At 36.2% G+C, this 22,626-nt stretch overlaps 1 protein-coding gene across 6 annotated transcripts in view; it reads right to left on the bottom strand.

Moving 5' to 3' along the window:
* LOC121430492 (scavenger receptor cysteine-rich domain superfamily protein-like) overlaps window positions 1–22,231 on the bottom strand; it is a 58,527-nt gene extending 36,296 nt beyond the window's left edge. For 2 of the 6 annotated variants that reach the window (XM_041627768.1, XM_041627774.1), the window contains exons 1-3: window positions 22,146–22,231; window positions 14,397–14,461; window positions 2,675–3,055 (exon numbers count right to left, since the gene is read on the bottom strand). In XM_041627768.1, the coding sequence (XP_041483702.1) occupies window positions 2,675–2,747 (73 nt within the window). In that variant the 5' untranslated portion in view covers window positions 2,748–3,055; window positions 14,397–14,461; window positions 22,146–22,231. Of the gene's footprint in view, window positions 1–2,674; window positions 3,056–6,228; window positions 6,282–14,396; window positions 14,462–18,503; window positions 18,569–22,145 lie in introns of those variants that run through there. The other 4 variants (XM_041627770.1, XM_041627771.1, XM_041627769.1 and 1 more) reach the window with 4 other exon arrangements.
* Window positions 22,232–22,626: the final 395 nt, after the last annotated feature.

Here is a 22,626-nt window from a genome sequence, read left to right as displayed (position 1 = left end):
AATGAATTATAATTACATTTCAAAAACTTGACCTCAGGTTAAGATATTGATGTTGATTCCCCAAACATGGTCTAAGTTCATTGACCCTAAATGACCTTTGACCTTGGTCCTGTGACATGAAACTCTAATAGGATGTTCAAATACTTGATTAACCTTATGGCCAAGTTTCATGAACTAGGTCCATATACTTTCTAAGTTATGATGTCATTTCAAAAACTTAACCTTAGGTTAAGATTTGATGTTGACGCCGCCGCCGCCGTCGGAAAAGCGGCGCCTATAGTCTCACTCTGGTATGCAGGTGAGACAAAAATCATTCATTCAAACCTTTACTATGATTATAAATCGATGAATGAGTTTTAGGCGGAACGTTTAACAGTTGAAGTAGTTTGATCCGCGAGTTTTGCAATTGATGACCGGTCGACCACCAATCGATACGCTGGTTCACACAACACGATACATGTAGTTAAAACGCCTTTACTTCCAATGAAGCGAAGAAAACGATGAATAATAAAACTATCATTAATTCTATCGACCGATCAAGGTGGTGCGAAACAATGATTCACGTCAGTATGTTATGAAACATAATATCAATTACGCATCACTTTGCTCGTACTTAAAGGGATGCTCTAGGCTGACGATATTTATATTTCAATAAACAAGAGTAAAATTCACTGGAAAAAATGCTGAAATTTGATCAAAATCAAATAGCAAATAACAAAGTTATTGCAATTTTAAAGATTTGCATTATTCCGGTGAAACAGCTCTAGGCATCATCCCGCATGTCTGTTTTATTATAAGAAATTATGTTTGTTCAAAAATGTTCTACCAAGAACTAAAAACAAATGGATTGACAACAAAAAAGTGCATTAGTAATTTATTAAATGCAACTTATTTCATCATAAACACATCATTTACACAAGTATGAAAAAGAAACATTTATGATTTCATGTTATAACATAAGAAAAAGAAATGTGGGGCTGTGACATCATCAGCCCACCTAATGAATATTCATGACGACGTGCATTGTTTTCAAAAAAAAAAATATTGCTGAACTTCAAAATTCATCACCCACGTTATTTGTTATCCGATTTTGAAGAAATTATCAGCATTTTGCTCTGTGAATTTTACTCTTTTTTATGAAGATATATAAATTCTCTGCCTAGAGCATCCCTCTTAATAATCATTACACCAACTGGTTCCCTTTGAGACAGTCCCAACGCCGAATGCAACTGGCTTGTGGAACTGTTCTAGAGAACCTCGTGCGTGCAACTCCAACGAGTTCATGCTCTACGCTGCCCTTCAATCCCATTCGCTAGCTTCCAATGAACCCTTAATTTTCGTTGGCTGTGGCACAAATAACATGAACGGCAAAGTTATCATAATAGTAAACTTTACACAAAGGGGCCAAGGAGAAAAAAAAGAAAGGTGTTAGAACAAACAAATGATATACACGTAGGTGTTGTTCACAATGGTTCAGATTTTCGATATAACTACCATCAGGCCTGCAAATACCAATAGTTGACACATATTAACTATAACTCATAGATCATTAAAATATTCAGGGAAGTGAGGGAACATACATGTACACGTAGGTATTTTACCAAGGGAACTACAGTATAAAAGCAACCGTTACAATACAATAACTATTAAAAATAAATCAAGTGATACATAACAGATACGGTATATGGAAGCAATGAGGCAATGTGTCAAGCACAGTATATCTAATTAATCATGAAATGAAAGTAGGTAGAATGACCCGATTAATTCATGCACCCATTATTTTAATAGACCCCCATATCCAAAGCCAATTGTCCGTGTATATCCTTCTGTGTTAATCCTCGTCACTCTGTATGGCCAATATTAGTCTTCTGCAGTGTCAAACCATGGAGCTATTATGGTCAAACATTCGTGATGTTATAGAAAACGCGATGAAAATTCGTAGCAACCGAAAATATTTCCCAAAATATGAAAGTCTTGATAACATCGCAATGTTACTGTTTATCTGAATCCTTACGTGTCGACATATACCTACATTGAACATATCAAATTATTTGTTATTTCTGAAAAACATTTGATTTTCAGCGGGGATTACATTTTCAAGGTAAAATTGCTTGATTTAACAGAAGCTGAGAAAATGATTCACGCTGACAATTTCAACACAGAAATAAAACCCCAGACATTCACCACAAAATGAATTTTCATTGATATCAAAGTATGATAAAAATACACAGAAGTGGAGGAGAAAAACTACCTGGGATTAAAGCACATCATGACGGCTTGGCAGACGAAAAAAATACAATAAAAAAAGTAAACGTATATGTATATATAACAAATTTTGAATTTTATGAATTCATGAATTTTTATGTTCTGATTTTCGTGGTACCACATGCCTGGGAGCAGCTCAGGGATATATGTATGTCAAGTAACACGAGTTCCATAATTGCTCTTTTTGTGTCGTAAGTCGGACATCGAATGACATATGACATATTGAATGCACTGGTAACATACATGTAATTTCAAATTTGTGAAAAGGGTGGGGGGAGGGTGACTATGTAAAATTCTTTTACAATTCTGAAACTGTTCAACTTTATAAAATTTTTAGACAGCTTATAATACAAAACTAACTCCCAACTTCAGGGTGGACACCCCTTATAAATTCAATGAAACTCCTTACCATTTACTGCCACAGCGAAGTGTATGATTGAAAGAAATGCAGTCAAAACTGCAATACAATATCGTAGTTCCATCACTGTCTAGTCTTTAATTCAAAGCACTGCTATCTCCTCCTTCCGTAAGTCATCTGTGTTCACACTCCTGCTCCAACCGCGTTCACACGAATTTCACGTTGAATGTTTTATAGAAAATACTCGAGTAATTACCGGTTTTTCTCTGATCGAAGTTGAATTTTTTTTTTGAAGAGGAACGCTGCTCACTAATAGGGGCAAACAAGCGTTTCCTGTTGTTAATCCCGTATACTTATCCACTAATTACTAGGATTGGTTAGCATGGATCAAGTTGGCGGAGCAATTAACAATCCTAGCGAAGAAAGCGGCATCTGAAATGACAAACCAAAGTTATGATCGTTTAAAAATAATCATGATAATAAACTTCATTGTATATGACCTCTTCCATTTTTGGTGTTCCCGTTTTGTTTCCTATTACGGCATTGATACAGTCCTTGATTTGTTTTAGTATAGTGTTATTTTCAATAACTCTCTGATTTTCCTTTTTGCTTGTTTTGGGAGATAATGGTTGTATTCGAAGGGGAACCAAAACATATTACCTACGTACTTCCTTCTACCTTCCAAGGGTTATGTATGAAGTACAGCTGATTGAAATAAATTTGTAAAGTAACCGAATTCATATTTTCTGGAATGCAAGATTGCGATTAAATTTAGAACGAAAACATTGGAAAAGGCAAGACGAAGTCGAATTAAAATAATCAATGGTCTTGTACTTTTATTGATATAATATGAGAAAACGAGATTATGATGAAGACAAGGAAACGAATTAGAGATTGATTTTGGTCTTTTTCTGTGTTGCACACTTTTGCAAAATTACACATCCATTATAACTTTAACCATACATGTACATGTAGTCCCCTCATTGACTGTATATTTTAGCGGGAGAAAAGCTTTTAATAGTCTATGTAGAATTTCAATGAAAAACTTGACTTGAAAAAGTAACCCCTAGAGTTTCATTAATTTACCAATTTTGAGGGCTTTCTAACGATAAAAACGTGTCAGCAATAAAAATGACGGATACTAGGTATTCATGTTTCAGCTTTTGTTTGTCATGTTTAAAAGAATGACGGATATGAAGAGGAGGAGGATAAATGATGATGATGATGGTGACTATGATGATGCTATTGATCAAGATGATGATGAGCATTATGATCATGATGATAAAAATTCAAATAATGATAATAATAAATAATGAAAATTGAGAAGCGTTAAAAACTATACGAGTCATACAGCTTACAATAGTCAAACTGGGATACAGTGACACGAAATTTGGCTTGCCATAATAATAATCACATCTTTTGTTACGTCATTCATTTAAATCACCTATGAGATTAATTGCCAAAAAATGTAAAGGGGGGGGGGGTCGATGTTATGTGCATAGAAATAATTTTGAATGTGTGAAATGGGACTCGAAATTGCCTTTGAATGACTGATATATAACGAATGAAAAGTCGTCAGGTTTCGCTTCAAACATCGCTGAATGTAAGTCTTAAAATCGCTATAGGTGCCGATTTATCATACACTGAAATAACATGATCAACCAGCTTTCGATGAATATTGTGGAAATATTCATCGCAATATTTGGGAAATCACCAAGGTTATATTAAACACTACCATGCCTCAAAAAATATATCTTAATATAGGTTGCAAATAGCCTACGTATAGCCTTCGTATCGCAATGATAACTATATACACTTGGCAAGCTTTTAGAGAGGCTTAAAGTGGCGGCGCTGACATGCTTAACATGCATTTCAATCACCTAAATTAAAGCGCTGCCAAGTGTACATGAAGGACCCCCTGCATGGGGGTATACTGTAATTATATTCCTTTACAAACTCTTTTTTTTCAATATTCCAATTTCATCATGTTATCAACTACTAGTATTTTTCGTAGTCTTTTTTCAATACTTTACATTTAACTTTTAATACCGGTATCGAAATGAAGCATTTCAAATATCACTTAGTGCAATGGCTTTACTTGAAGCTATATTTTCTTTTCCGATTTGAATTGTGTTCTCGCAATTACGCTAGTCTAAATTGAGCCCTTTGTTCGTATAATCGTGAGAACATTTTACAAATTACAGCATTTTAATGGCTTGTGTAATGTGTTATCGATAACACGGTTTTGAAACAGATCTCATTCACGTGGTCTGTTATAAGAGGTTGATGTTGTTTTGTACCAAAACCGATAGTCTAGATACTAGTATAGTTTAATATCCGATTTACTTGACTGACATAACGAATGCAAAGTCGCTAAGTTTCGCCACAAACACCGCTATATAACTCCGGCATGTACGTTATAAAGGACTTCTCTATAATTATAATTGATATGAAATTTAAAACCTGTTTATGATGCCATTCGTATTCCCATCTACAACTATGCACGCGAGGTTTTTAATAAATTCATGTTTAAAGATCAGGTTCACCTCGAAAAAATGTTTATTTGAATAAATAGAGCAAAATCAATCTAGCAGAACACTGAAAATTTCATCAAAATCGGATGTAAAATAAGAATGTTATGGCATTTTAAAGTTTCGCTTATTTTTTTCACAAAACAGTGATATGCACAATTCAGCGATATGCAAATGAGAGTCGATGATGTCATTCACTCACCATTTCTTTTGTTTTTTATTGTTTAAATTATACAGTATTTCTTTTTTACAGATTTGACAATGAGGTTCAACTTGACTGAACCAAATACTATTAAACAATCCTAATTCCACATGTTCAGGAGGAATTAATCGTTGTTTCCCTTGACAATGAGAAAATTAGAATATTTCATATAATAATATACAAAGAAATAGTGAGTGGATGACGTCATCAGTCTCCTCATTTGCATACTGATCAGGATGTGCATAGAACTGTTTTGTGAAATTAAGCGAAACTTTAAAATGTCATAACTTTCTTATCTTACATCCGAATTTGATGAAATTTTCAGTGTTATGTTTGTTGGATTTTTCTCTTTTTATTCAAATCAACTTTTTGTTGGGGTGGACATGTCCTTTAATATAAAGTAAGCTTCCCTTCTAGTCTCATGGAATCTCTCTCTTTGGCACAGGACTCTTTAGTTTATCAAGAATATCTATACTCATTATTGGAACACGACGAGAAGCAACGAGGCACGCGCCAAGGTATACCTCCAGGGGCGTTAAAATGCATAAGTACGAAGAAAAATGCAACAAAGACAGGAGGCAGAAGGAGCGCAACTTTTTCTCCCCTTACCACTCTAAATAAACTAAAAAAGGATTTGATACGAATCCATTGATTTTATTTGAAATCTTAAATGACTAAGATTCAAATCTTTAAACTTTCGGAATATCTAACATGAGTACTCGGAGTGTCCCTACACTAAAAACAGCCGATCCGGATTTAATAAAACACACGAAATTTCATAAACATAACTGCCCGATCCTCTATGCAATAATAATGACGACAGAGCGAGCCGATAACAAATTTTAAGAGTCAACCACAGACAGTAAACTCACCAATCAAATCCGTTGACCATCAAGAATGGTGGCGTAATATAATCAACAAAGTTCTGGAAAGAAATGGGGAAAACTCGTAACTGAGCTGAATATATCCGTTTACAACCGCCAATAGACACGATCGATACAAGAAAACATTTTGAAGTGAGATTTTTCACTGAATTTTAGCGTGTGCGATCGCGTTAATACGGAAACGCTTTCTGAGTGGATATAGACCTCTCTCTCAAAATAAAGCAAACGGGGGAGAAATTTCAAGTTCACAGCGATTTCATAAGTTGCTACGCGGCAAGGTATTACGGAAGTAGGATAGTCCCCTGGTTTCAGTACCATTCTTTAAAATCCAGGAAATGCTGAGGAAATAAAGGCCATTTTGACACCCTGTGATAAAATCTGGATGCCACTGATAGTGGAAATGCAGAGTGTAAAATAACGTTAGGTCTATTATCTCATTGAGAAAAAACCTTAGAAGTCAGTGACGTCTGCAGTTGGACTACTGAGAAAAAAAGGTGTGTAAAATTCCATGCACTTCGTTAAAAAAAATCAATCTCTTTCGAATTAGCGTGCAGGTCAATTAAAAGTGATACAATTAAGCCTTAACAAGGAAAACAAAATTCATTTTTGAAAAAACGTGGGGAAGAAGGCCCCCCTCCCCCTTATTGACGAAACCTGGGAAGCGTTTCATCAACAATGTCATCTCACAAGTTGCCAGACCTGACAACTTTCCTTGATTTTGATTGACTGAGATGCACTGTTACTATGGTAACTTTCGGACAAAACAGCAGTCAGGACTTGTCGGATAAAACGTCGGATTTTTAAAACCAAGATGTGATACATAAATGCACATGGCCTTAAATTCTGGTTGACGGAAAGTCCTTGCCCTTGAAAACGACGCTTTGACTGGAGTTAGAAATGAGTAAGAAGACGGGAACGGATTTTTTTCTAAAAAAGTAAATTCCCCAAAGAATAACAGAAAAATGCCGACATTTTTTTTTTGTTTCTGCTTTATTTTTGTCAAATGTGAAATGTCGATTCTTTATACGCAATTATTTTTTCCTTGGCCAAAGTGAACCCCTCTGAAAGTTAATTTGTTTATAGCCTACATGAATTTGGCAAACAATGTTATCCCAATGGTAACCCACACGATCGTGCGTTACAACACGTAGTAAATGTTAGGAAGTTTAAGTTCCTTTATTTGACCTCTTGAATCAAATTTACAATCTGTGAACGGTGTAAAAACAACCTAATACTTCCTTGCTTTCCTGTTCAATATTGTTCTAGTTTGTGCCATAAAAACCCTGGAAATCTATGCCAAGCAGTGTACATGTGTATTCACACTGTACTGAAGCAATATCGGGATGTTGGCAGCCCATTTTTTTTAATGTCAGAGCATACAGTAGATTGAGAAATGTAAGTGAAACAATCCTTCAGTGATCATCTAAGAAAAAAACATAGTAAACTTAAATAATCGAAACAAGAAAATTAGTGTGTATACTGTAAGAAGGCTTGTCTGTTTGTTGAGCTCTTAAAAGCAACATAGAAAAAAAAATAAAAAGGAGAAAAAATAACATCGATTTTCATCAAGTATTAAAATCTTAAAGGGCGATGTTATGGTCAGTCGGATTACACTTTTACGTGTCTTTTCTAATACTTGGTGCTGTCAGTTTTACAGGGGTGAGTCTTTCTGTCAAGTTTATACTGTCAATTTCTTGACATCCGAGGCATTTTAAACAATGCATATACAGGAAGGTTGTGTGATGTAGGCCCTTTGTGTTGTGGACACCATGGCGTCCCAAAAATCGGCCAGTCGCATTTATACAGAAACAGGACATGCATGGAAACAAATTGATTACTTTTTAATAGTTCTTTAAAATCAAAACATACCAATTCAATACCTGCAAAACATTACACAAAGAAGTCTCAAATAAGAGATTTTGATTTGGGAACTAGAGTTTTTTTGTGGATACAAAAACTCAGGTCAGTTGCCTAACGGTCAATCGCATTATACTTTGTCCGGCACCACAAATTGTTAGTCTAGATTCTAGACGTCGGTGTACTTGTTATTTCTCTCCATTTGCTTCATTCTCCATCCCCTGCGCGCCTTCCCCAGTGATCGCGCTCTCCCCTCTTTCACGCCCTTCACCAATGATGATGGGGGGAAATCGCGCGGCTGTTTTCTTTTCGGGCGTAGAGGTCGAAGATTGTGTTATTGATCAACAACATAACTGAAAAGTAGAACAGTCCTGGCAAAGGACTACAAAATGTAAATAAACTCTTTCCGCAACTTTTATTTGAAATTTTTTTTCAGATTATCCAACTGAAAAATTTTCCACAACAAACAATCCTGTTAAATTGAAAAAAATAGTCCCATTTATTACATTGTATGGTTCAGATTCTCCTTTAAGGAGACATGTAAGAAAAAAAGGCCAATTATGATCATCCTTCATGTCCTTTGTATTTATGAACTTCCATACAAGTTTCAATAGTAATCAAGTATGAACTTTCTCTGACTTCTTCAAAAATACTTAAAGTTATACTATATTTTCAATCATCATCTGTTCTTTTTGTTGGCTAAAGAAGATTTGTAATCAGAAGATTGAATTTGCGTCTTCTTTGTTTTAAAAATAAAACGAAGATACACCGAGATATATTACATGCCATCCCCAGGGGTCATCGGATATCATCCATGTTTAAAACAGGAATGATTACCAGATATTTGAAAATGAAGAAATGAAAAGTTGTTATCTGATAATCCAACCCAGCCGCTGATGTTCTCATCATCATGATCATTAAGAGCCTCGACCTCCAAATGGACCTTCATTTGAGGATGTTGTTTCAACAAAAATAATAATATACAAATTCAATTTCTATCTCCCATTTCCTTCACGGAAACGCAGCCAGCCCAATATCCTTCCTATGATTTTAATAGTACGATGGAATAATGGATTTGCGCGGGAAACTCTTTCTAATTTCATAGAGGTTCGATAATTTCATAAGTTTGATAAGATCATAAAGTGGCCTTCTCTTTTAATTTGTATTCAAATCAATTTTCTATGTCTCCGTATAAGTTGGAGGTCACAACCTTTAATGCACGCGAGTGAAAAATAATAGTGCTGTGCTCTATCTCGATATTAACAAAATTATGCGATATTGATTAAATATATTGATATTCGATAACAGTCATGCTTATGATTATGTTGGTGATATCGCACTAACAATATGAACAAAAAATGCAAATCATTTTAAACGTTTATCTATTTGACCCAAAATGGTGCACGGTATTGCTTTAAACTTTAGCTCAGAACTTCCTCTAAAAAAAGTGGCCTGCTTTTCATGGAAATCATGCACCGATGAAAGCTTTTCCTACCTCCCCCTCCCCTTCCCCGTTCTCACTGAAAATGCAGCTCATAATAAACTTGTGAAATTAATTTTCAGACTTGGCGATATTTTGTTGGCGATAATCGACTAACATTTCATTAAAATATCGACCAGCACTACCATCATAACCATGTATTGTAATCATGTTGAGACAGATTGGTTGCTCGCTTTGCTCACTTGCGAATGTATACATATATAAATCAGGAAACATATCAGAAGGATTTTTGTTGATCAATAATACAAAAGATACTAAAACAAAAAACTTTGACCTTCGTGAACAGAGACACAAAAAATACACAAGTGACCGATATTCAACTCCCCTGACGGATGCCGCTTTCCCGACAAATTTCCTGACGTTTTCTCTTTCGCTTTCTGTCTGCTTCCTTCCACTCATGATAAAATATATAAAAGAAGTCCACTCCAAACAATGAAGGAAAATTGATTTAGGGAGGGTCAATATTAGCTTTAATCCCAGAAACGATTGAATTGTGCTTCAGACTTGAACAAAAGGCCAGACAGGGATATTTATTGAATCAATAAAGATCACTAAAAGTGGCAGAACTGTGATGTACGGCGAAATTATACGGGCAAAGGGCAAAACAGAGGTAAAGCAGATCACTTTCACTGTTTGATATAATTTCAAAACTTTTGACCCAAGGAAAAAAACATTTACAACCAAAAAATCTCGCTTTAGCAGGAGGGCCCTGGCTCATACCTGAGACAGAAATAATGAACGCATACTTTTTTTTTATTTCCATTAAAAAAGTGTTTTTTTTTGGGGGGGGGGGTGTTAACTCTTTAAATCTGAAAAGTTGAAATAATCAGTGCTATGGGAGGCAGGGAGAACTTTATTCCCACTCACTCAACACCCAACTTCTCCGCTCTTCAGCGTTCTCACTGCTGTGGCAAACCATCAGATTCAACTATACAAAAGCATATACAGTGTACATATAGGCTAGGTATCGAGTGAGGGGTCCACGAACATGACAGCCCTTCGCTTATTAAGCAAGGCATATTAAAGATATGTTGTCTCGCCCTCTTGTGAAAATAACCAGAAATATCGCGATTTGCGACGGCACGCGACAGAATTGTATCAAAATTTCACTGTGCAATAATTGGGATTAATTTGTCAAAGACAGTCACGCACGTACACTGTACATGTCAACTTCACAGTTAACCTTAAATTGACATTTGACGTGACCCCCGACTCCAGCATAACATACAGGTCTCCAAGTACATGTAAATCTTGAACCCAGGTTTGGGTGAAAAGTGACTTACGGTTGCGGAGTCATGTTTCAAATGAAAGTCTTGAACGTAACTTTAACGTTGACCTCAACTTGACCTTTGACTTTGCCATGTGACCTCCGACTGCACAGTAACATGCAGGTCTCCTAAGTGCATCTATACCACAACCTAAGTTTGGGTGAAAAGTGACATACGGTTGCGGAGTTTTGTGTCTTGTACATAATCTTTCAGGTTGATCTGAACGTAAAACTTTAACTTTGACCTCGAAATGACCTTTAACCTTCCAATGTGACCTGCGACTGCACCATAATATACAGGTCCCCTAAGTATATCTACAATCCAACAATCCAAGTTTGGTTGCAAAGTGTTACAAAGTTATGTGTCAAAATGTTTTGATGGACGGACGGACGAAATTTCGTCTCTGGTAGGCGAGACAAAAATAATTAAATGCTACAATGCTTTATAGCGCGGGAAGGTGAAATCAATGTACATGTACTTGTCCCATATTCATGCAATGGCCCTGGGAATGATTTTTTAATAGGGGTTGCTGGTTGGAAGAACAAGATTTTCTTTTTCAAAATGATGGTTCATTTGGTCAGGAAAAATTTGACAAGCCCCCACCCCCCCCCAAAAAAAAAATAATAATGAATAAATAAACAAAAATAATAAATAATAATAACAAAAAACAACAAAAGGATATTACCGGTACTAAAAAATGAAGATGATTTTGTTAAATTTCTAATTTTTAGCATACATGTACAAGCACCAACCTGATTTCCAGCGGGTGCTGCCTATGTAGATCACACGCTGCATCCCCATCACCCCTGCATCACAAGGCCAAGCTTAACGGCAATTGCTGTGTGCTACAGTACAGTAAATGTAGCATTAGCTATATTTCTCATTAAAAATAATACGTTCAGTGAATTAGACCAGACTGTGTACCAGAAACTTATCAATCTTGCTGATAATAGCGTGAAAGGGCAGGGGGATGGTGATTTCTTTATTCCTACATGTACTTCACACACTTTTACTTTCCCTACCTCATGGTGAATACTACACAAGTGACATATAATATATTGACATAATTTACATTCGTAATAGTAATATCTCTGAATTTGTCTTTAAAAAACTGATAAAAATATCTGTATTCAAGATAATTGAGTGGTCAGTTCTCTCAGGAATAAATCAAAATATCGCTGAATTCAGAATGTGATCCTTTTAGTGTTACCATGGCAACACAATTTCCAACAAATGCAAACGTGTGCCTTGCTTACCTTTATCTACACATGTAAAGACTGATGTGTGTGACCAATTTTATGAGAATGGGTTAAAAAATTACATGTAGGAAGGATACAATATGCAACAATTGTACACATTGCTCTAATATGCCGTTACCATGGCAATAGAGTTTGCAACATATGGGAGAAACGTTTAACTTCTGAGCTACATGTATTCTTGAAAATTCATTGAGCAGACTGCATAAAACTGAATTGTTTGTGAGAGTATTGAAGTCCTTCTGTTTGAGAAATATTGAAATGATGAATTATCACCATGGCTACAAAATCAAAACACAACTCCACCCCTTCCTTTTCATTCCATTCCATATTTAGCAGGTGCAAAGGATGAAGTAAAAAGAAAAGAAATGATCAATATATTTAATAAAACAATGCATTGAAGATCGGCATGCGCATCGCATACTATGTATATTTTATCACTACCCAAACACACAACCATGGAAGGGGTATAAATCCCCCCCCATCACTTAACACAATATATTTGCGAATACACCACTTCATTATAGTGTCTTTCGCTTAAATGCAAAAACAGATAAACAAACGGAATGTATTCTAAATCGTTGTTTTGAAAAAGAAGTAATTTGGAAACAAGCAGATTGAAAACATAATTAGTTACTTTGCACAAAACTTGACTGTGATCTGGATCCAAGGGTGCATAGGCCACAGGAGATACATGTACCGGTATGTGAGCTCTTCAGGGATAGAGCCAGGCTATGAAAGTTTCACGGTGTGGGACAGTGCCTAGAAGTGACGATTTTATTTTCAATTGAATATGTTGTAATACCAGTACATGTTTTCAGACTCTTCTACCTTCTTTCTTCCTTTTTATTCCCGTTTCTTACCTTTTTTCATTATTTTAAAAGTGGTGGTCCCTCATCTAGCCCTCTTCTGAGGAACCGCCATTGGTCCCCTTTCCAAAACATTAGGCGAATGAAAGTATGTATTGTTTAACCCTGTAAATACGGTGGTGTTATACTCCTATAGAAATGAACACCCCCTTTAAGGTAAATTTTTGCAAATTTAGGCCCTTTTTTCTATGTTTCTTGTTTGTTTGCTTGCTCATCACATATTGAAGCGAGGCCCTCTTCATTTGCAGGGTAAATTGTCCTTGGGCACAACTTTAATACATGTAAACCTCTGAGAGTGCAAACACTTTTTATCTAAAGATGGTTGTCAGAAAAATTATGCAACAAAAAATCATTCAAGAACCCGTGTCCCAGATCCTCCCCCTCATTCACGAATGTTGATCAGCACTGAAGTCTCACACATATGTTGAATAATTTCTTTACAATATTTGTTCTTTGTGTCAAACAAATATGTTGATCTCTATTCTAAAATGTTGGCCATTAACATTGCAGAATAAAGTCATGCATAACTTTGTAAACAGCATAATGAATTGCAGTATAACACGATTCACTGAACTGGGAGTGTTGTATGTGTTGGATATGCATGTACATGTACATGTAGCAGGAAGGTTGCAAGTGTAGTACAGTGTAACATGGAAAAGTGCTAATCTGTGTTAATAGTGCTAATCTGTTTTAGGCTGTTTTTACTTGTTAGTAAATTGGTAATCCAAACAATTGCGTCATAGCAAACATTAAATAAAGGACATGTTAGAAAATCATGTCTTCTGTTTGTCCTTTTAAAAGGAACCTCAATAGATTTCAGAGTTGAATACTTTCAAGAAGTGGACCCATGACCATTTCCAATTCCAACAAACTTGTACATACTGAAAGAAATGAGGTACACAATGGCCTGTAGTAACATCCCAAATTAAACTATATTACCTCCATCTTTTTGTTCTTTGAACTACTTAATTTGTTCGTTGGGTTCAAATGCCCAATATACTTTTCTTGGAATCCAGTATCTACATGTTCTACATTTTATTCAAAGCAAGAAATGCAGTTCTGTTCTGTGCAACTCTTCATCAAAGGTTAAAATTATAAAGTTTCTTTCATGTATTTTTCAGATTTTGATGAATTTCTTGCGTTTTAGAATCACCATTGACAACAACCTTGACTACCTCCTTGCCCCTTCATAATCCCCCAAACCTTCCCCAAAGGGGAGGCGAGGGGGGGATTTTAAAATGACTAGTACATATGTACACATGCTAGGAAAGGGGGAAGGGTCATGCTCAATTTAAATGGCCTACAAGTACATGCATGTTTTCATAACTTTAGATTGACTCAAAATAAATAACTTGAATAGATAAATGTAAACAAATATCATGAAAATTGAGAAGTCATTAGTTACCATCCAACATACATGTAGAACTTCCGAGAGCAAAGGGCCAATGACGAGAATTGATTTCAGTTGGCCTGTAGTGGAAAGAGAGAGGGGAAAAATTGAAGAAAACAATTCTTAAACCAAAAGGAACCACTTATCTATAAAAGGAACATATTACTTTTCCCCAACACATTAGGATCCAAGAGGATTCAATTCTGTGTGTCTGTTAGAAGCTTTTTTATCAATTCAGCAAAGCAAATGTTTACCATGTACAGCAAGGGCAGATTCAGAATACACATACATGTATGTACATGTAGAATAGTGATCAACAAAATGACTAAAAACTCTAAATTGCATTTTTACTAATTCATTTACAGTAGAGAGCTGAATCAATCAACTATCAAAGTGGTGTGACAAATTGACACTGTATACACGTACATGTACTGTATGTTTCAATTGGAAGATGGGAAACATTCAATTGTAATTGAAAACAGATGTTGGAGACACAAGTGCTGCTACATATGTAGTCTAGTTTGTCTCTGCTGAACAGGTGACACCAGCTATTCAGTGAACTTGACCTCAACAGAGGTCATTTGGTCTGGTTGAGGTCTGGAACATCATTTGCTAACTCACAGACAGGATTCCCACTTTGTTCAATTTCTCAATTAATATGATCATTTATTTTAACTTGAAAGTGATAAGACATGTACATGCATACAGTGTACATTGTAAAGAGGAATCTACATAATATCTAGCTCAAAGACACATCCAGTGCTCATGGAGCTGGAAGAGGTTCCCCGACTAAATGACGAATGGTGCAGACAGAGTTTCTTCACTTTTGAGATTGATTTTGTAGAGACAAAAGCACTGGAATCTACATGTACAAAATTGAAGAAACTTCTGGGTCAAAATGTACTTTATACATACATGTACTTTAATACAGTACTGTACAATAAATACATACAGAATGAATCATACATTGTAACCAATTCACTGTTTACCTTTGCTGATTATGTTCAAAGTTCAACATACATTCTGTATTAATTTCTGTGTGCTTTAAGTACATAACCCTCACAGTACAATGTAAGGTTCCCATTTGTCTAATACCAATTGCCAACTCCTCTATCATTTGGTCTACTCAGTTCGTCCACTATCCGCATGGTCTAATTGCCAATTTGTCCACTCAATTTCGTCTAATAACCAGTTGGTCCAGTAGCCAGCCTGCCATTGACATATATATATATGGTCTAATTGGACTGAGTGTTAATTGTGCAAAATGAATGAAATTGAAATGGATATTAGAACTTAACTGGTTATTAGATGAAATGGTCATAGATGAAATGGTGATCATTACCAAATGGTTATTAGACCAAATGGTAGTTGGATGAAATGTTGATGGACTGAATGGTATTATTAGACTATTGAAAGTAGACCACGTGGTGAGTGGGCGAGATGGCAGTAGACATATTGGTAATTTATGCAATGTAAATGGTTGCACTGTTTGAGAATACTACATGTATATAGGCCTACAATGTACATGTACAGTGTATAGCAATGCTCTGGAAGGACCAGGTATAAACAAGGTCTAGACCAGATTCATCATATTCCTGTGAAAAAATTTGCACGATTGGCGTAGGTATGCAGAACAAAGTTTTTGCCTATCATCATTCCCATAATAGCCTGACGCAAAGATCTGTTTGTTGTTGAAGTGATGATTACTGGTATTTTTTGGACTGATTTATTTTTTAAGTGGCCTCACACAAGAAGTCTTTCTGCTTCTCTTGAGTTCATACTGAAAGCAAATGTCACTGTTTGGTGCAGACTAATGTACATGTAGCTTGGGTTGTGTGGTCCAGTGGTTAGAGCATTGGACTCATAATCGCAAGGTTGTGAGTTCGAATCCCAACTCTGCCATTGTCTCCACTTAAAAAGGCCCGAGAGTGATATCTGTCGTCTATAACGTCAGCCACTATGACTAATTAACTTAGACGTAAAATGTTTCATAGGTAATTGGTTTTATACCAGCTTGGCGTTTACCAGCAAAAATGCTGTCCTGCCGAGTTCCTACAGGAGTTACCACAAACAGAACAGATCAGAACCTGAGGCTCCTCTGTTTCTTCATGAAGAGTAGAGACCGACAATTCAGTCCACCGGTGTACCACAAATGATACTTTGGGATTTTACTACCGGTGTACCACAAATGATACTTTGGGATTTTACTACTTGAAGAACAAATCTTCTTCAAATATTGTAGAATTCAAAATCATCTCTCTCAAAATTCAAGAATACCATGCTACACATATCTATATGCCTTCTTTTCAAATCTTACAATAACATGCATACATGTACACTTTACATACGTGTACCACTTGTATTAAAGCTGAATTTCATTTGCACTTCCCAAGATATATCTAAAGAATATTGTTTTTTCTTTCCCATCAGGAAACAAGACACCAAGATCAATACTTCATAAACAGGCACTCATGTTCATGATCCTTATTCCAACAGGTTTTTGATTTATACTATTTATTTCCCCTCCGAATACACAATACTCATCATATATTCCAGACCCTGAAGATGATCAATATCCTTGAAAGTATCTTATTTCAAACAACAGTTCAACTAAAATTTTAAAGAAGAAATAAGCGATTACACTCATGTAAAATTTGTAACATGCTTCATTTGGCGCGAAATTTGTATGAATATAAAGGCAAGAGACTTTCAATCATATTCATGCATTTCTTTTTCTTTGTAAATCCAACAACATGTACACGATGTAACAAATCTTAAAATGTGTAGGTTTATCAGTGACCCCGTTCTCATTATGCTTTCTAAAACTACTTTACTGAAAACAAGTTCAGGAAACCAGTTTTGAAGATCACTTTGCTAGCGTTCCCATTTGATCACCCAAAAGTGCTTTCCAAAATCACTTCACTGGAAGCAATCTTGTTGCTTTGGGAACACTCTTGGGTGACATTCTCCACACAGTGTGCACATTTTGCGCATGCTACTCCACACAGTGTGTGGAGTAGCGTGCGCAGAATGTGCAAAGATCGCTTCCTGAAGAAAGATTGTGTCCTCACTTAAGCTAAACCATTTTAACGAGCCAAAACAATCTCGAAAACTACATCGCAAGGAAGTTTTATGAACTGGTTTGGAAGATCGCTTCTAATACCCCTTTCATAAACCTATCCTCCAATTAGCCACCTAAGAGTTATGCGGATAATTCAATAAAAATTGCGTTCACAAACTCCGAAAATAAGCCGCATTATTTTTACGAGCGCCCGTCCTGAAAAAGGCGAATAATCGTCATGACAACTGGACACGCCCCCTCCGATGCGGTTGTGTTGGAAAAGGGTGACCTTGTGACCGCACAATGGCAATTATCTGCATTATTTGGAAATGCGTTCATAAACTCAAAATCTTGTCGTGATTCTGCTATTATGCGGATAATAGCAGCATCAGAATAATGCGGATAACTCTGGTCCTCCTATTTTACGACCAAATTATGCTGCTATTAGCTGCATAATTGGGTTTATGAAAGGGGTATTAGATTGCTTTGACTGTTCTTATTACATGTACTTTAAACTAGTTTCCCCTATTAAAACTAGTTTTAGTAAGGTAAAGAGTATGGTGCCAGTGTTATACTTTTTTCTAATTACCAACCCCTCATTCGACATACCGGTTAATCGTTTTCTTTGTTTTTCTCTTATGCTAAGTTATTATCTTTAATGATATTTTTCTATAACCATGTTATATCTTCATCATTCTTTTTACTTGTATGTATTGAATTATGTGTTTTTATGAAGAATGAAATAAAATCAATTCAATTCAACAGTATGATGAACATGTACCATGTACAAATTGCCAATCTGAAAGTAAAATGGAAGTCAATTCAAGTATTTTCAAAGAATTGTTTTCCCATGATCTACAGACAAATCCACCCTAAGAAAAAGGTGACTTGTATGAAACAAGAAAAATCAGACAAATATAGATTGTAATGCCAAAAAGGTCATCAAAAATATTTTTTTGTGTAATTGGAGGGAATTTAGGCTGCATTTATTCAGACCATTTAACAGCAAACTACCAGGGGTGTGCAAACTATGTACAGAATAGTGAGTCATGAGTCATTACCAATAACTTTAATTCTGACTCATTCCTAAATCACTTCTTACTCCCAGGCCAGTCTCCTTTGAAGGCAAAAGCTACAGTCAGTGCAAACTTGTACAACGCTCATATCACACAATAGACTAGAGCTGTCACAATTTTAAAAAAGGGACATCAAAATCAATTCAAAAGTTAAAAACATGAAAATTTGCTGTTAATACATCATACATGTAAGACAACCATTTGAGACAAGACTCAAAAAGCAGGGAAAGCAGGTAGCCTTAGTAAAAATGAAATTCAAAAGACTTTATAATTTAGAATCACTGTGATTTTGCATTCTATTTTTAAAAAAAATAAAAGCTTTTTCATTGAAAAAAAAAAGAGTTGACGGTGACATTTTGCCATCCAAGCCATCATGCATACAACATGTATTTTTATGGAACAAACATTAAAAAATTTGCCACTCCGTCCCAAATTAAGAATGCATAGTGTTCGTACAAGTATGTATAAAGGCAGCAGCAGTGCTGAATTTGGCTCTAAAAAAAGAAAGCAATTTGATAACACATCCATTTGATAATAAAATCTGAAGTTTGTAATTTCACATCATTGGTAAAAATCCAAACATCTCTTAAGTCATGTACATTGTGATTATATCTTAATCACAAAATATCAATCCATGAAATACATGTAGGGATTCTACTGGTCCGAATGACAAAGGTGTTACTGTATGGGGTATAAAACTCATGTGCCTACAAAATGACCCTATAATTCATTTATAGACAACTCATCTTCACATTTTCTCTTGTCGAGGCCCTGTCGGCTGCTTTCCGAGGGGAACATGGCTAAGCAAGGGAGAGAGCGAAGCAGAGCACCGCGAGACAGGGCCTCTTGACATCTGAGCCGAATTTCACCGACTTTTTTTTGTTATTTTAGTGTTTTTACCATTATTCCGACCCAAAACTGGTTGGTGAAAATCATCCAATGAGAGCACAGGCTGCTAAGACGTCATATTAAATATTCATGAGCTCATCTTGAATGGCGACCCATGGATTCTTGGCAAAGAGTGAGGACGAAATATCAAAGAGCATTGAATATTCCTCTAAATGCTGAATATTGACCGATTTAAGGATTTGCAAGTCGATGAAATTAAATCTGCACTTCTTCTTCTTCCTCCGCTTATGTTATATCGGAGATCAGCAGCAAGGTGCTGCATAAAGAATGTCCATCAGCAGTTAATGATTACAGAGGAAAGAGATGTAATACGGTAAGTAATATGGAGTTTATAAAGGAAAGTCAATGTAAGCAAAAAGCCAAAATAAGCACATCATTATGTTGGGAGGTGAGGTAAAGAGAGCATGGGAGTAACACCGCTGTTGTGAATGCATCTCCTTTGGTTGTATCATAGAGGGAGTAGATTTCATCTGGCAGGCGTTTACTTTAGGGGAAAATATGGCACATTTTTTTCGGGAAGTTCAGGCTACTAGAAAAATGTGATCTGAATTGATTATTAACTTGTGTTTGGCATGTATGGAAAGAGAAAATTCAGGGGCTCTTTTGACAGTAAGGACAAGTTTATATGATCATTTTAAATAAGAATTTAGAGATAAATTGCAAACCCTTATTTTTGTGTGTGTTGAGGTTGACATTTCCCCATGCGTTTTCTATGGGAAAATGAAATTTTTTGTTTTGCACAATTTTTTTCACTTTGTCGCAATTTTTCATTGTGATCTGGTTTCCAAATCTTTATAAAAATCATACCATTAGAAAGAGCATAAAAAATCCTATTTGACTCTTTATGGACAAGTTTTTGGCATTAATAATAAATTCATAACAGCTCTCGGAAGCTAAAAATTTGATTTATGTGTGTCCATTTCTTAACTACATAGTCTATGAGTATGACAGAAAAATGCTGAAAATTGACCTTATTTCATTCTTCTTTTTTGCAGCCAATAATTGGATTTTTTTCAAAAATTTACATTTCTGTCAGTCTGAAGGTTATTTCTCTTCAAATTCACAAAGAAAATTTGATATTTTCTTAAAATAAGAAAAATAATTGTTTTCTCCAGACACCCTACTGCTATACTGTCTGATCGATGCCTGGGTCTGTTACGGCCAGTACATGTAGTACTAGTACATGTAGTACCATTACTTGTAACATTTTGCTGGTTATATCCCCTTTAGAGCTATAATTTAGTGTCCCGCAATTAAATGAATCCCCTGCACAATAGTGGACTACTATAGTCTGTAGAAAAAAGTGTAGATTCTAGAGTATAGTATAGTATTCCGAACCCCGGACGAAATAGCTTCGTTCATTGGTAGGCCCACTTGTTCACTGCTACAGTACCACCCTGGCAGAGATGTCAAGTTCAAAAAAATGTTATGCGTGAGATTTTCATGACTCGACTTCTCTGTGCGCGCGCGGCCAGTACTTACACTCGCACGTTGCGAAAAGGCGCGCGCAACGCGCGCGCACATGAGAAATGGGCTTCAAAACTATGCGATGCACGCACGCGATTCATCGTATCACGTACTAGCTGTGCGCTGACTGCACTCTCGATTCGTCTCGCGTGCCTGGCTAGACGCGAAGGCGGTCGGCCAGTCGTATAATCTGGCGAATAATGCTACTTTTTCTCCTTTTTCTCTGTCGGGTCCCGATGCGTGAGAAAAATGGGTGCTATGCGTGAGATCGTGAGACGGACCCTGAATGCGTGAGTCTCACGCACAATGCGTGAGACTTGGTAGCTCTGCCCTGCCTGTGGGGAATCTACAGGTAGGACTATGGTATGCCAATGTTGTACAGAGCACACACTTTAAAAAATCATTAAAATATCACTTTTGTGACCAAAATTATGTCTAAATTCCATACAGTTGCAATTTATTTTTCATAAGTAACTTGGGAATAATATTTGTATTCACCAGAGCGCTCAAAAACTTGAATTTGGGGCCTATTTTTTGGTACGCCCTCTATTGGTGGAAAGTAATATGGCAAGAAAATATTCATTTTTTATCTCTATTTTTAATTAAGAAAAAAATATTCAAAGAATCAAATTTAAATAAAAGTCAACTTGTTACTTTATAATAGGTGTAATGGAGACTGTCAGTGTAAAAAAATCAAGCATTTGCCCCAAAGAAAAAGAGAAAATATAAAGCCAAACATTGCCACCCTTATTTTGCCACACATGGAGATATAACTAAAGTGAGAACAAGGTTATAATATATCATAACCTTGTTCATTGAATGAGTGGGTAGGCCTAGTAGTAGGCCTAGGCCCTAGTACTAGTGGTACCGGGCGTAATCGGTGATATCAATCATGACACGAGTCATGTATTAGGAAGACTTTCCTCATGAATATATGATTCAGCTCAGATGTCAAGAGGCCCTGGCTCGCGCCAAGCCTAATTCGTTCGCTAATTAGGAAATCCCTCGCTTCGCTCGGGAAGCAACCGCCAGGCCCAGTCGGAGTCCAGGGCCTCGACAAGAGCCTCTTGAAGAAGCTAGCTCCGCCCAGCTTCGTGTACCGGCCGGAGCTCCCTGGGCTGGGTTACCGTACCGTAAGCGTAGTCATTGATTGCAACGGCAACGCCGACGCTATAACCATTTCCATTCAATTTAACGGCCGAAAATGATGTTATTTCAATTGATCGACAAAAAAAATATTTTGAACCTTACCTCAAAAAGTCCTGTAAAGTCTTTTTGACGTGACAAAGCAGTCATCTAGGGGCAAACAGTGGTTTAGTCTAAAACAAGTCTCGTTTGTGTAGACCCGGCCCTATTACGAAAGCAAATAATTGACAGCAGATATAAGATCGATCCACTGAATTAGTCTGCAGACTAGACGTAGACACAGAGAATTTGTTTTCGTATACCAGTACACGTGTTTATAATGCCCGGTTATAAATGCAGAGTTGAAATCGAGAAAAAGCAACTACATGCACTCGTGTTATGTGAATTTTTGTACCTTGCCTAATTAAAGAAAAACATTGGGTTTGGGGCCAAATCTTTGTCCATGGCATTTTGTTACTTTTGTCTTGTTAAAATTGAATCTATCGTAGACTAATTTTTACCACTGATCTCTCCCCTCAGTGATCAGTGTGTGTGTGTATTTGAGTTTTGTCAGACGTGTATCAATCAGATATGATTATTTACGTCT

Source organism: Lytechinus variegatus, chromosome 17, assembly GCF_018143015.1.
Source record: "Lytechinus variegatus isolate NC3 chromosome 17, Lvar_3.0, whole genome shotgun sequence".
Taxonomy (NCBI): Eukaryota; Metazoa; Echinodermata; class Echinoidea; order Temnopleuroida; family Toxopneustidae; genus Lytechinus; species Lytechinus variegatus.
Note: the sequence above shows the minus strand (reverse complement) of the source record. Positions and strands in the feature narration are given on the sequence as shown.